Genomic DNA, 16,005 nt, shown 5'->3' on the forward strand with positions numbered 1-16,005 from the left:
AACATCTTTTCCAGCAGTAGAAAATGAGATGGGGAAAGTAAAGAAATGAAGATCTCCCTCCAGTAGCAGAAAGAAAACCCCTGCAAGAATCTATGGGGCGGGAGGAAGACGGAGAAAGAAGAGAGGGGGAAAAAACATTTCTACCAGAGAGAACTCTAAGAAGTTGTATGGAAAGCAATGCATGAGAAAGATCTCGTCATGTTGATAAAAAAAGAACTATGAGATGGAAGCAGAAAGGCAGATTAAGATGACTGTGTCCTTTTAAAAAGCCTTTAAAGTAAAGTGTTTCACTGGGGGGGGTGAGGGGGTAAGAGTGCTTTACATCCCTCAGCAGCAATCTTGTCATTGCTCCAAGGTAAAATGAGAAGGCAAACAAAAGCACCCAAAGTACAAAAACAGTGAGGTATTCATATGGAATTTAAAAGGTATTTAAATATGATACAAAGAAAATATTTTCCCCCAAACATATGATATATAATTTACCTATGGAACTCACTGACACAAGATACCAAGACAAAAAACTTAGAAGGTTTAAAAAAAAATTAGACACTGATACAAATCAGTAGAATGTCTAGTTATATTTGATTTTTTCCCTTAAGGGAAATAAACCCACATGTTTCAGTGCCTAAGCCAAACTCAAACTTACAGTTTATAAAATAAATTTCTCCTGTGCTTGGTTATTCCATATGCATGTGCTACTTGCCACTGTCAGAAATAGGATAAGAACACTGTTCTGATCAGACGTGGCAATATCCATGTTCCCAATCAAACAGGATAGGTCCATCAATGGCTATTAGCCAGGATGGGCAGGAATGGTGTCACTAGCCTCTGTTTGCCAGAAGATGGGAATGAGCAACAGGGGATGGATCACTTGATGATTACCTGTTCTGTTCATTCCCTCTGGGGCACCTGGCATTGGCCACTGTCGGAAGACTGGATACTGGGCTAGATGGACCTTTGCTTAGATTAGGGGTAACGGAATTAAGATGCAAGACACATGGTCCTTAGTTTTCATGCATCTTCAACCTTTCCTGTCATCAAAGGGTGCAGTCAGAAATAGTCTACTTTGTCAGCTCTTTGTCATTTAGATTTTTAGACCACAAATAACCTCTGAGAGGCCTTAATCCTAGCTCGTTGGAACCTGTCTGAAATTGAATCTACCAATCTTGGAGGCTGGAAGTGCACAACACCCATGGGATCAGCTTTCTGAAGAGATGATGACCAATTTACAGGATGATATGGAATACATCAACCAAGGAAAAGGAGTTAGGATTCCATGGAGATCAGGCTGTTTAAGAGAGGTTCTTTTTACTCTAATTGAACAGCTGACCTGGACCCTTAAATATGGAGATCTTGGAGAACGAAAAGGAGCTTTTAAGGACATGGCTAAACATCCTGGACATGCTAAACCACAGGAGCCTTAGCAGCTCAATGCCTTGGTGTAGGACTCTTTTTTTAAATCGTCGTTATTCCAAAAGAGAGTCCAACATCTCCAGGTAGATGAGACCACTCTCAAAATAGATTTCCAATGATCCATAAAGACTCAAATGGACTGTAAAGCAGGGATTATGCTCAGCTGTTTATTCAGCCTAAATGACTATGGCTCTATTAAGGTAGATATGGAAACTGTCATCAGGGAATACTTTTCATTTAGATTTCTTTTAGGTTAGGATATAACCTTGGTAATCAGTCTCTCTGCCTACCGAGCCCTGTGGCTGCACACACTCTGGTGAGCTGATCTCTAGAATTGCCTTAGCTGGAGGACAATATACGTCCGATTAGGATGGCAGATCTAGTGTGGCTTTGCCAGATCCTCCCCCTGGGGCCAATCCCTTCAGAAGCAAAGTAACAATGGGGCTAGGTTCTAGGACTACATTCCTTACAGACCTACAAGGAAACTGCCATTCACTGGTGCCAAATTCTCCTGGATTGCCCAGTCCAGCTCATTCCAGGGCAAAAAGATCAGTCCAGTAGAGGAAAAGGTGCCAATTCCCCTAGCCCCAACTCTACATGAAGAGCTGTGAACTATATGCTCTATCCTCTAATCAGGTGATCATTCCAGGCTTTTGCACAAGAAGGGCCCTTATTATGACTGATCACTGGGTGCTACAAATATTTCTCAGGTACTCAGTAGTCTTTGCATAGATAAGAGCTCTTTTCTTCTCTATTTCCCCTGAAAGGTCCATTCAAAAAGAAGACTGTACCCAGTATATGATAGATTACTCGATTTTAAAAAAATGTAGTAGTATGATTCCATCCTTCTTAGGCAGGCACTGTGGCTGAACTCTCTCACTCTCACTGCGTCTAGTGCAGGGGTCGGCAACCTTTCAGAAGTGGTGTGCCGAGTCTTCATTTATTCATTCTAATTTAAGGTTTCGCATGCCAGTAATACATTTTAACATTTTTAGACCGTCTCTTTCTCTAAGTCTATAATATATAACTAAACTATTGTTATATGTAAAGTAAATAATTTTTTTAAAATGTTTAAGAAGCTTCTTTTAAAATTAAATTAAAATGCAGAGCCTCCCTGACCGGTGGCCAGGACCTGGGCAGCGTGAGTGCCGCTGAAATTCAGCTCGCGTGCCGCCTTCAGCACACATGCCATAGGTTGCCTACCCCTGGTCTAGTGGTTCCTGCCCCTTCTCAAGCTAACATCAGTTTCCTGCTCCAAGTGCCATTCAGGAAGTCATTACTCTTTAATGATTAGAAGGATGTTTAATCTCATTCATTCCAAACATGATTATTTATCTGTAGCACTGAAAGTGTGCCAGGCACTTTACAAAACACAAACAGCCAAAGGCCTTGCCCCGAAGGGCTTACGCTCTAAACAGTTCCTTTGTGGCAGCAATAGCAGTTCAGATCTCTTCCCTTTAACCTAACCACAACACTCCACACCTTTTCCAAAGGGAAGGTGGTTCTTGCTGTGGCCCTCTGCAGGGCAAGGCTTTTTGTCCACTTGTCTCTAGCTGACTAAATCAGGGCAAAGTCAGAACAGCAAGGTTCAAACCTTCTAGAAGTGAACAGCTAGCAATAGAGCCAACAGACGTTGGGGGCTCTCTTTTCTGAGAATTTTACTACTTGGAGTTTTGATTCTTCTCCCTCACCTCCACAAATTATTGCTCAAGACGCTTCTAACTGAGTTGGTTCGGCCAGTTACCCCTTTGAAAAAGGGCAAAAAGGTTATTCTACTTTTGCTTTTCCCCACCTCACCCTGCTAATTCTTGAGCACACTGAAGAAAGTACCATTATTAAATGTTATCCAACAGCACTGGTGGTTGTTTTGCCTCCATTCCATGCTTCCGAGCGGGCTGATAAGTAAAGCTTCATTCTTTATAGCACTATTACTTTGCTACTGCATAATAAAAAGGGCAGAGAATGTCACAAAGAAAACAACTCAAGGGACCCTAATTTATCAAGTTTCTGTTTTTCTTGATAAAAAAACCGGTCCTAGTTTTCTGAAGTGCTGAGGAACTCCAACTTAAGTCAAAGGAAGTAAAGGTAACCAGCACCTTAAAAACAAAAACAAAAAAACCCACACTGTCTTTACACTGTTAAAATGACAGGAAATTTTCTAAATCCCAAATTTTCATGAGAGGGAATGAAAGGTCCCTGCTTCTTGCAGCTATTAGGGGTGCCCAATAAAAATTCATAATGGCCATAAACTGATGCAAAAAACACAACAAAAAACCCCACGCTGAGCTCCCAAGCTGAATCCAGGTCTAGTGACCTGGTTTGGAATCACAGCACCATCCCACTTCCAGCATCTGAATGAGAGACCAGGCTTTTCACCAAGGTCATTGCTCCAAGACCTAGACAGTGCCTAACCCCTCTTCCCACTCATCTTATTAAGTCTATGGCTTGTAAATGTGCGTGGCAGGGTTGGTTGGTTTGTTTTTGTAGTGTCTGGAAAAAATATAAATGTTGTGTTTTGTTTTTGCCACATCTGCAGTTAACCAAAAACCCACTACTCCCAGAGTTGCAGTGACATCACTGATGCTACTATGTCAAATGGAACTAAAGATGTTACGCCGTGTTAAGTTAGTTCTCTTGGAAACTCAAGAAGTCAATATCTGTCAAACGGAAAAGCAAAAAAGCAGTTGAGAGAAAACAAAGAGTAAAAAAAAAAAAACTTTTTTGGAAGTATCTGACTGGAGTCTTAAATAAAGAGTAAAGTGAATTTAAAAGCAAACAAGGCAGAATACATCTTAATTAAAATGATTTTGTTTTCATAATAACCAAGTAAAATTTAGCATATATTTGGCAAGTATCTTATGGAACATGACCGTGGTCATATTGTTCAAAGCCATATTCTGAATTGGCTATTTTGACTGTGAGTAATGTTACACCTGTAAATCAGCTCCCACGGGTAGATATCTGGGCTCTCAAACAAAAAGGAAAATCCCTATGCCTTTTTAAATAACAAAACAAAGATGGATTTATACAACTCTAAGGATTTCTCTTCCACTAAACTAACTACTGATTCCACTTTTTTCCATTCTGTGACTTCATCACAGAATGATCCTTTCATGGATCAATAACCCTCCCCAACAAAAGAGATGGAGAAAAGCTTTGCGGGTCTCTGATGGTTTCCCAACAATGGTTTAAGAACGAGTGAACTAAAAGATTATTCTGAAGAGACAGGAGTCCCTCTCTTCCTCCCCTAATTTTTCAGCTTAATAACTGAATTGGGAGCCTTAAATCTGTCTCCAAATTTAAATTTCTAAATTAAGCTTTAGCTTGAAAAGTGCTTCACCATTTCCACATTTAGCTGGGATGGCAGAGAAAATTACTGTTTCCATTACAAATGCCACTGCTACCTCTCTTGCAGTGGCATGTCAAAGTATTACTTTGGTCACCCAGCCCAAGTTTTCAAAAGACAGTAAAGCAACTTTTTTTTGTGTGATTTTTTTTAATTGCTTTTCATTAAAAGTTGCCTGACATTTTTTTCAGGCTATACTTGACACAAAAAAAGCAAGGCAATTTTTAACTTAAAATGTAGGTCAGAAAGTTGAGTGCTTAAGCTGTACAGTTCAGGACAGGGGGAAAGTTAAGTAAATTGGAGTAAAGAGGAGAAAAGAGTGACAGTTCTGAACTACTGCCATCATTCCATCTCCCAGTGAACCCAGCTGCCCTATCAGCAGCAGTTTTTGGCTTATTACTACTTTTAACTCTCAGCAGAAAAAGGTTCTTAAGTTAGTATTTAACAGAAAGTAAGAATTAAACCGGTCACTGAGCCATGAATTGCTACAGACAGGACAGCCAAACTCATGGGAAATCAGAGGAATTAGATGTCCAAAGTAATTTTAAAAGGGTTTTAAAATGACATACAAAATTGTAAATATATTTTATTACAGATAAGGGGCCAATTTTAGCATTGAGGTAAATGACAGTGGAAGTAGGTCATTAAAAGTTGTGCAGACTGAAGTACCATACCTTGCACCCAACTGTCATTAGAAAGCTATTGGTGTATTTCTGAGGAGTTGAAGGTACCTAGTCTTCATTATTGTACCTCAAAAAGCACCTAAGTTGTGAATCAGCTGCCTATGAAGCACATACTGCTGTGGTTTGTTGCTATAATGGACTATAATGTTTAACTGCTAAAAATCAGATTAGGTTTGTACCTTAAGTGAGGCTAGTGGATGTTCTGGACCAAGTAAACTCCAATGAAAGGAAGCCAAATCTTCATCAGGAAGAATGTGATTACCTAGAATATACAACATGCAGAACTTTTAAAAAAAAGTACACCTTTAAAAATCAAACACTTTGTATAAACTGATTCTGCAGCAAAACTGATTTGATGCAGCAAAGCAGATTTGCAGTTAAACCCAAATACATATAGGTTTATCCTAGGGAGCAGGGGAGGAATTAAGTTTGTAAACAAACCTATTATTTCATAAAGCCTAATTAAAAAACGGTTACCTACCTTTCGTAACTGTTGTTCTTTGAGATGTGTTGCTTATGTCGATTTCATTCTAGGTGGGCACGCACGCATGTGCACGGTCAGAGATTTTTGCCTTAGCAGAATCCCTAAGGCCAGTTATGGCGCCCCCTTGAGTGCCATGCTCATGCAGCGGTATATCAGGCGCCGCTGGCCCTACGCCCTCTCACTCAGTTCCTTCTTACCAGCAACAGAGGGGTAGGAGGGCAGGTAATGGAATAGACATGAGCAACACATCTTGAAGAACAACAGTCACAAAAGGTAGGTAACTCCTTCGAGTGCTTGCTCATATCGATTCCATTCTAGGTGACTCATAAGCAGCAGCAATGGAGGTGGGCTCAGAGTTCACCGTCTTGCAGCTTACAGCACTGCTCTGCTAAAGCCAGCATCATCTCGAACCCGTTGGGTAAGCACAAAACTCAGACGAGAACACATGGACAGATGACCAGATCTCTTGGATTGGTACCTGTGCCAGGAAGGCTGCTGACGACGCTTGTACCCTACTCAAGTTTGCTGTCATGATCGCCTGCAGAGACGCTCTCACCGGCTTACAGCAGTAGCAGATGCAGGCTGTGATCCAGGACGAAATCCTCTGAGCAGACACTGGGCGACCTTTCATTCTGTCTGCCACTGCAATGAACAGCGTTGACTTGCGGAATGGCTTTGTTCTATCTGCGTAGGAGGCCAGCACTCTCCTGATGTCCAGGGTGTGGCCTGCGCTCCTCATCTGACGCGTGAGGCTTTGGAAAGAAGATGGGTAAGTATATGTCCTGGCCTGTATGAAATTGGGAAATGACCTTGGGCAGAAACACTGGGTGCAGTCGCAACTGGACCTTATCTTTGTAGAAGACCGTATAGGGCAGCTCCGAAGTAAGTGCCCTAATCTCGGACACCCTGTGGGCCAACATCATCATGACCAGAAATAAAACCTTCCAAGAGAAAAGCAGGAGAGAGCAAACTCAAGAGAGGCCCAATGAGCCTTGACAGCATGACATTCAGGTCCCCAGAGGGGACAGGATCCTGGATGCGTGGGTAGAGACGCCCCAGACCTTTCAAAAACCTTTGTAATCAGGTTGCTGTCATGAGCGAAGATCAACCTGCCAGAACTGGAGCCATGCGGAGGAGCACCAGGCGGTTGTGGTGGGGCTGACTGAGGCGGCGCCATGAGCAAAGCGCACCCACCTGAGCTGAAGAAATTCATAGACAAGAAGCTTTCACTGAAGTTAAATGGTGGCCGACATGTCCAAAGGATATTGCGAGGGTTTGACCCATTCATGAATCTAGTGATAGACGAGTGTGTGGAGATGGCACAAGGTGGACAACAGAACACTATAGGGATGGTGATAATACGAGGAAACAGCATCATCATGTTAGAAGCCTTGGAACGAGTATAGATTAACCAGTGAACTCCTGCCTAGAGCTGTGATAAACCTCCCCTTAACTCCAGCTGTCTTGTTAACTAATGAGGATTCTTCAGGAACTGCACATTCCTCATGTAAACTTATTTTTGTTAAATAAATTTTGTAATGGTTAACAAAAAAAAAAAAAACAGAGGAAGGAAAGCTGAGATAGCAGCCATGTGGACCTTGATCGATGACCAGGACAAACCTTGGTGTTTGAGGTGCAGCAGATAATCAAGGATCTCCTGCAGTGGGGCCTGCTTGGCCTGAACACACCATTTCAAGGCCCAGCACATGAACCGTTTCCATTCGGCCGGGTAAGTCACTCTGGTGGAGGGCTTCCTGCTACCCAGCAAGACCTGCTGGACACGTGCCGAGCAAGCCCATCCATCTTCACTTAGCCATGCACTTGCCAAGTCATCAACTGCAGCGCCACCTGGTTCGAATGCAAAAGGCTGCCGTGGTTCTGGGACAGCAGATCTGGACAGAGGGGCAGCTGCAGCATAGCAGCTACTGAAAGGCTCAGCAACGTGCCGAACCAGTGCTTGCAAGGACACACAGGGGCTATTAGGATAATTCTCACCCTGTCTTTCTTGATCTTCACAAGGACCCTGTGAATCAATGGCACTGTCAGGAAGGCATACATCAGCACCCCCGACCAAGGAACGAGAAAGGCATCTGACAGGGAGCCCTGGTCTATCCCCCAGATAGAACAGAACATGTGGCATTTTCTGTTTTGCCTGGACACAAACAGGTCCACCTTGGGAATCCCCCGTCTCTGGAAGATTATGCTGACCACCTCTGGATGGAGGGACCACTCGTGGCAAGATGAGAAAGTCCTGCTGAGGTGATCCGCCAGGACATTCCTGGTTCCAGGAAACTGTGCAGCTATCAGATTAATTGAATGCTGCACATAAAAATCCAAAAGGCAGAGAGATTCTTAACAAAGGGCCAAAGACTGGCATCATCCTGCCATTTGATATAATACATCGCAGTAGTGTTGTCCGTCAGGACCTGCACCACCTTGCCCTTGAGGTGGAGCAAGAAAGCCTGGCAGGCCAGATGAACCGCTATGAGCTTCCTGATGTTGATGTGGAGGGACAGGTTGTCCCGCAACCAGCAGCCCTGCGTGCTCAGCTCGCCCAGGTGGGCTCCCCAACCCAGGTCCGAAGCATCAGAGACCAGGGTCAGCGACGGGGATGGGGTCGCAAAGGGAACTCCCATGGTAGATCAGGTCCGACATGGCCTGAAGACGCACTTCCGGAAGGAAGGCTCTGGCTCGCGTGGAGTCAAGAACTGCCCCAATGCACTCTATTCACTGGACACGCGTTAATAAGCGAAAAAATATCCTCCTTAACAGGCCCAAATTGCAGCAGGTGGAATGGACCAGATTGAGGCTTCTCTGTAACCCTGAGGCCCCCTTTTGCTCTCAGGATTAGGAAGTAAAGAGAATAGAACCCTTTCCCTTCATGTCCTGAGGGACCTCTTCCACCGCCCGCAGATGCAGGAGGTTCTTGATCTCTTGGACAAGGAGTTGCTTGTGAGAAGGGTCCTTGAAGAGGGACGGAGAAAAAGGGGGTTGGGAGAGAGATAGGCGGTCGAAAATTGCAGGGTATAGCCCCAAGATACTATGTCCAGCACCCAGCAGTCAGAGGTGACCTGCGACCAGGCCGAATGGTAGGGATGAAGACAACTGAGGAAAGAACGAGGTGGATCCAGGGAACTGACTGGGGCATCGCTCTTGAATGCACCTTCAAAACGAGCGCTTCTGGTCCCCGGGATGCTTCACAAGACTGAGCTGTGCGGGTGAGTGGGAGGAGGAAAGGCAGTGACAACTAAAGCTCGTGTCTTTACCCCTTCTCTTTGCAGACCCCTGACGAGGCTGCCACGGCCTTGGCGATGGGGTGAAAGAATTGCTTCCGTGCAGACTATGGCATATGCATGCTCAGCGAGCAAAGGGTGGCCTGAGTGTCCTTTAACCCATGCAGCCTCCCATCAGTCTGCTCTGAAAAGAGACCGTTCCCATCTAATGGGAGGTCCTGGATAGAGGTCTTCATCTCTTGGGACAGGCCGGCGGTCTGAAGCCAGGAGCTGTGCCTCATGACCACCACAACCATCCTAGCTGCCAAGTCCACCATGTCCCATGCCATCTGGAGACAGCATCTAGCTGCCGCAGTGCCCTCCTCCACCAGGTTGCCAAATTCCTGGGCCAGACCCAGAGGGAGAGACTCCTTGAACTTACGGAAGGAGCCCCATAAGTTAAAATTGTATCTGCCCAAGAGGACCCGATGGTTTGCCACCCAGAATTGCAGGCTGGCTGTTGAATAACTTTTTGTCACAAAAAGGTCCAGTCCTTTGGCCTCTATTTTTGGGAGCTGAACGAGGGAGGGATAGCTCAGTGGTTTGAGCATGGGCCTGCTAAACCCAGCGTTGTGAGTTCAATCGTTGAGGGGGTCACTTAGGGATCTGGGGCAAAAATCAGTACTTGGGCCTGCTAGTGAAGGCAGGGGGCTGGACTCGATGACTCACAGACTCATAGCCTTTAAGGTCAGAAGGGACCATTATGATCATCTAGTCTGACCTCCTTTTAAGGTCCCTTCCAGTTCTAGGAGATAGGATATCTCCATTATTTTTAGTGTGCCCCTGCTTTTCATTGGCTACCGAGACAACAAGTGAGCCCAAAGGTGAGGCGATATAAAAGGTACTCAAACTCTTTGGCAGGGACAAAGTACCTCTTTTCGGCCCTTTTGGAGGTGGGAAGGATGGACAATGGGGTTTGCCAGAGGGCCTTGGCCATTTTCAGGACCCCATCGTGCACTGGTAGTGCAACACATGCCAGGTAAAGGCTATGGGGACACTGAACAAAATGTCCACCAGCTCGGCCATCACCTCCACCTGTAGGCCCAAATTCTCGGCCACCCGTCGAAGTAGGGCCTGGTTTTCCTTAAATTCATCCGGGAGGCTGATCTTCAAGGGTCCCGTGACCGCCTCGTCTGGGGATGAGGATGACAACTGTACCACCGGTGGAGGCTCAAGTGCATCATCCCCAATGGGGAAGGGGGATTTTGGGGTGGGTGCTGTCTCCACTACCCTGACCTCCGAGCGGGTCTCATGCACCAAGCCCGGTGCAGTCAGTGCTGCCAGTTGTTGCTCCAAGCAGATGAGTGGTGCAAAGGGGGCATCGTCATTACCAGCATGCCCCACGCACTCCAATAAGGCCACTGGCCGTGCTGCCAAGGCAGCACTGTAAACGTTGACACGGCCTCAGGTGCCCATTCACACCGATGAGGTCTTGGCGAAGGGCTGAACTGCCCTTCTGTGCTAGAGGAATCCCCTTCCGGTGACTACGGTGGAGCCATCGACCCCTGTGTCTGCCTGCTGTCCGTCGCCACCAGGAGACCAGTATTTGGAGTGAGGATTGGTGCCAGTATCAAGGGGACCAATGCCGGGTGGACTGTGGCGAGCCCCAGAGGATCTGGTCTGCGACACCAGAGATTTGCAGTGCAGAGATTGAGAGCACTGCCTTGTCTTGGGGGATCGGTGGGGCTCCACTGCCCCCAAAGGGGTCGTAGCAGCTGGCTTGCCCTCATAGGGAGCCTTTGCTACTTCCTGCAGCACATGTGGTGCCAGCGGAAGTTTCTGCTCTCTCAGTGCTGGGGGAGCTTGGGAAGGCATCGATGCCATCAGAAGTTTGGGTCCCCTTCTGCTCCTGGGAGTCAGTGGTGGATCCTTGAAGGGGCAAAGGGTGACCGAACTGAATCCTTTGCCCGATGCCCCAGGGCCTTTCTTGCCTGGTGCTGGGGAGCCATGCTTCTTCATTTTCTTTCTGGGCACTGGTGGTGGGGAGCGGTGCCGGGGGTGTGCTGTGCACCTAGGCTGAAGTACTAGGAGAGTCTTGGTGGGACGCCTCGGAAGCCCGACAAAGGGCAGCCCCCATAAGGAGAGCCCGCAAACAAATATCCTGCTCTTTCTCAGTCCTGAGTCGAAAATTTTTTATAAATACAACTTTTGTCCTTCCCATGTGATTCCCGCAAGCGTCAGGCAGCTGCTGTGGGGGGTCACTTACAGGCATAAGCCTGGTACAGTCCTCGGAGGGCTTAAACTCTGGAGACCAAGGCATGGCCCGCCTGGGACAAAGTCCTCGCTGGGATTCTAACTTCTAACTACACTTAACTACTTAACACTAACTACTATAAACAACTATTTACAAGGCCCTAAGGCTCAAAGTCAGAAGAGAGGAAACCTCTAGCCCTTCCTATGCAAGGAAAGGTGCTCCGACTAACCATCACAGGTAGTAAGAAGGAACTGAGAGGGCGTAGGCCCGGCAATGCCTGATATGCCAACACTTAAGCACGGAACTCAAAGGGATGCCACAGCTGGCCCTACTGATACCGCTAAGGAAAAAATCTCCGACAACCATGCACGTGGGCATGCACACACCTAGAATGGAATCGACATGAACAAGCACTCGAAGAAGAAAACATTGTTACAGAAGGACAATTATTTCAAAACCTGAAGGTCCTATATTAAGAGCAAATTATTAACTCTGCATTTCCATATTTTTCAAGTCCAACCTTAGCTTGGAATTTTCAGATTAATGTAATTATATTATCTAAATTTTAATAGCTGAAGTGTTCTAAATTTTTTCTGAAATAAATAATCTGTATATACTATTCTAAATCTGTCTTTAAGTTTTATATCTGGAGTCTCTACAATTCAGAACACAGAAAGAGCTGGGGTTCATGTGGGAGATGCAGCCTCTACAGAAGTTAATAAGATATCTTCTTAAAGCTTCAACTGAAGACACTTAACCCTGTCTCCCATCCTGGCTGTTTCTTTCTGAACTCCATGTGATGCACTTGGGTATCTAACTAAATCTGGGAGATGGCTGCAGAGTTTGTTAATACTCCTCAAATGACTTCAAGCTAAAACAGACACTTTCCAAAAATAATTGAATACCAATTCACTGATGCCAGTAGAAAAAAACAAATCTGAAGTAACTGAGCAAAGCCATTTTGAGACAAGGTTGCTGAAAACCACTGGGAAACTTTTGTAATATTGAGGACTGTTCTTTTTAAAAGCTCTCGTGTTTTCCAAGTGGCCTACCCAATTAGCTTTGAAAAACCTTTCCAACAGAAGTCTGACCCTCAGCAAACAATACGCATGAGAAATATCAGGCAAATTGGCTTAGTCTAGCAATGCTGAGTGAACAAGAGGTTAACATAAAATCCTACTTTCAAAAACGTAACTAAGCCACCATTTGAAACTATTCTCTCCCCATATTTTCATTATATTTGCTAATTTTAATATGGGCTAATTTTAAGATAGCTTATTAAGCAATGCAGTTCTACTAATTATTTAGTAAATACTACCTCAAGTCAATTGGTTAGCCTGGGAATGAAAAAGGCTGGCAAGTTAATGACTAAGCTACGTGGTCATTTACCACCTAAACCACTTTAGCAAAGTGGAAAATTATTTAAATAATTTTGATCTTCCAAAGCATAGTACATTGCAATCAGACAAAAAGGATTGAAGAAATGGGAGGAAACATCTTGAATAAAGCAAGAACATGATTCACTGTTGACAGCATCTGAAAATGGATTTTACAAAGCATGAGAAGAAATCCTAACAGACGCCATTAAATTTAACTATCATAAATGTAGCAAAGTATTTTTTCATATTTAATACATTTGTAAAAAGCTACAGGCTTAGTCTCTAGTGCTGTCATTATATTTTAAGCAGGATTTTTCAAACTTTTTCACTGCTTCGACGTTTTAGGGTATGTCCACGCTACAATTTCCATAGAAGCACCGCTACAGCACTACAGCTATGCCTCTGTAATGCCATAATGTAGACGCTTCTTACACTGACAGAAGGGGTTTTCCATTACCACCACTCTGAGTGGCTGTAGTTAGGTCAACGGAAGAATTCTTCTATCAACCTAACTGTATCTACATTGGGAGTTAGGTCAACCTAACTAACTATGGTGCAGAATTTCCCATAGCCCTGAGCAATGCAGCTAGGTCAAACTAATTTTTCAGTGTAAATCAGCCCTTAGCCTTTCCTTCCCATTCACAAATCACATATTGCTGTGGCAACCACAGCAACTGTTTACAAGGAAAATTAATATTAGGAAAGTAATGTATTTTAGCTGACTTGAGGGAAACCAGTACCTTGCTGTTAGTCACCCTCTCCACACCACTAGAGGATGCCCTCTGGATCACAGTTTGAGGACTGCCAACTTTAACAACAACTGCAGAGACAAAAGCAGTTCAAAATTCTTCAAACTAATCGAATGGAATATCTCACTCCTTACCTGAATGGACAGATATTTAGTCAACATGCCCATTCAAATCCTTCACTTCCTGCTGAGACTGCCATCAAGGAGAGAAGTGATATTGTGTGTCCTCATGCGGCCATTAAGAACAAGACTAATATTAAACAGTTTTCATAGAGCAATTACTTCATCACTACAGACCTCTAGGTCACTTGAGCCCAATTTAAGTAAGGATTAGTAAACCTCAACTCAAGGCTGAAAAAAGCCACTCAACATGGACAAGTAGGAAGCTTTCCTGGGTGATTCCCATCAACTTCAGCAGGATCTAAGATTTCAATTATGTTTCTAGCCCTTGGGCCTGATACTCTTGTGTCAATCTGGTTAATTCTGATCATAGAATCATAGACTTTAAGGTCAGAAGGGACCATTATGATCGTCTAGTCTGACCTCCTGCACAACACAGGCCACAGAATCTCAGTCACCCACTCCTGTATCAAACCCCTAACCTATGTCTGAGCTACTGAAGTCCTAAATTCTGGTTTAAAGACTTCAAGGTGCAGAGACAAACTGCTATAATAAATTTATGCACATGATCATTTCTCAAGTATAGAATTTTTAAATAAAATTTAAGATATGCAATAGAAGATGCAGCTGCACTTAAGTACTACGTCTGATATATCATACATAGAAGATACTACAAATTACAAAATGTATCTGAAGTTCTTTTACCAAAAAAAAAAAGAAAAAAAAACCAAACAAAAAAAAACAACACCAATCCTGTTGTTTGAGAAATAGCATGTGAATGAGTAATTAGACTTCTTATACTGCATACGCACAATGGGGAAGAGATTAAGGTTACACAAGCAACCTTAGCTCCGCTATTTCCTGATCTGAGTGCTTAACTATGTAACCTCAATTTTTTTTTCATTTTTATTACATTTACTAGGGTTTTTTTAAATAAAAAGGTTAGACACCAATTAAAGACGTTGCCCCATATAAGGAATACACTAAATAAGACCCCTCTACCTCACATTGTGCTTAGTTTTCCACTGACCAAGGTTCACACAAGGTTTTCAAGTATACAAGTCAATACTTACCGAGTGGATCCAAACTCCCACTGTTTTTGAGTTGGATCAGACGCCTGTAAGTGCACACACTACCCAAAACAGGGAGTCTCTGGCAGCATCTTAACTGCCCAGTATCTGAGGCACTCTCCTTCCTACAATAAGCAGCTAAGTTAAACCTGAACAATACAAACTGTGTTCTCTAGTTAGAGAAAACTTCAGGAGGAGATTGAAAAAAATCGTACCCATACGCACATCACAAACTGTGATTTTTAAGCCCCCAAAATTGATCCAAATACTTTGCTGCAATACTCAAAAGCACTTCCCTGCCAAGTTACAACTTTTTAACCCCAGCCATTTTGTTTTTTTAATTTTTATTATTATTATTATTATTATTAAAGAAAGGTCACCATTTGTCTTCACTCTGTTCATACTCAATAATGGTGGAGCCTCTCTCACCCTCAAAGTTTCAAGAACAATTCACCTTTGGGTAGCACCGGGTATAGAAACTTTCAGCCCAAAAGGTGAACTTCAACAGGGAACTAGCAACACATTAAAAACAGAAACACTAAGGGCTTGTCTAAACATGGAAACAGACTAGCATAACTATATGGTGAAATAATTATTCCATCGTGGCTATGCTGGTATAATGCTTCCATGCTGACGCACTACTCTGAAGTAAGTGACTTTATTCGGATATAACAGTAATTTATTCTGGAATAATTGTAATTGCTGTTTAAGATACTATCTTAATTGTAATTATTCCAGAATAGAATGTTCTCACAGGGGAGCTATACTAGCATAACCATAGTAGAATAATTATACCACTACAGCAATGCCGGTTATTTTCTCTGTGTAGACAAGCCCTTAGGCATCCTTACCGCTAAGTGATTCCTTCACCCCATCTATGAGGTTTAGAGGACACGTGGAGACCACATGAGCCAAGTCTGAGACATCTGTCAAGACATGCAGCCCACCTATAGTTTTATTCAGGTTACGTAAGATGTGCTGCTTTTAAACATTTACCAGATTACATACAACTTTCACTGTATTTAAGATATGATTAGAATTACACACTATCTTTCAAGAACAAGTAATATCTCAAAATACTGAGATGACCTTAGTGACACTACGCCCAAATAAACAACCCTTCCTATAAACCTTTATAAAAGTTTATTTATAGCACTGCAGTGCCTAAATTCAGTAATATTCATTACAATATTCAAATACAAACAGCATAATACTGATAAATCTGCAGACTCCTAGAGTTCAAGTGCCCAGAGTTCATACAGAACCTTTTCTATAACTACATCACTCAGACTCCAA

General features: G+C 43.7%; 2 protein-coding genes across 5 annotated transcripts in view; one reads left to right on the forward strand and one right to left on the reverse strand.

The window, feature by feature from the left end:
* FAM120A (family with sequence similarity 120A) overlaps positions 1 to 16,005 on the reverse strand; it is a 181,472-nt gene that overhangs the window by 100,640 nt on the left and 64,827 nt on the right. For all 4 annotated transcript variants that reach the window (XM_039547166.1, XM_039547164.1, XM_039547163.1 and 1 more), the window contains exon 3: positions 5,622 to 5,704. In XM_039547166.1, coding sequence (XP_039403100.1) covers positions 5,622 to 5,704 — 83 coding nt within the window. The remainder of the gene's footprint in view (positions 1 to 5,621; positions 5,705 to 16,005) is intronic.
* LOC120409316 (small nuclear ribonucleoprotein G-like) lies at positions 7,079 to 7,436 on the forward strand. Its single transcript, XM_039547167.1, has one exon. The coding sequence runs from the start codon at positions 7,102 to 7,104 to the stop codon at positions 7,330 to 7,332; it is 231 nt and encodes a 76-aa protein (XP_039403101.1). The 5' UTR covers positions 7,079 to 7,101; the 3' UTR covers positions 7,333 to 7,436.

The sequence above is a fragment of the Mauremys reevesii genome, linkage group 7, assembly GCF_016161935.1.
Source record: "Mauremys reevesii isolate NIE-2019 linkage group 7, ASM1616193v1, whole genome shotgun sequence".
Classification (NCBI taxonomy): domain Eukaryota; kingdom Metazoa; phylum Chordata; order Testudines; family Geoemydidae; genus Mauremys; species Mauremys reevesii.

Bases quoted from the DNA above. Each gene is read 5' to 3' on its own strand.
- LOC120409316 (XM_039547167.1), top strand. From the start codon at position 7,102: ATGAGCAAAGCGCACCCACCTGAGCTGAAGAAATTCATAGACAAGAAG.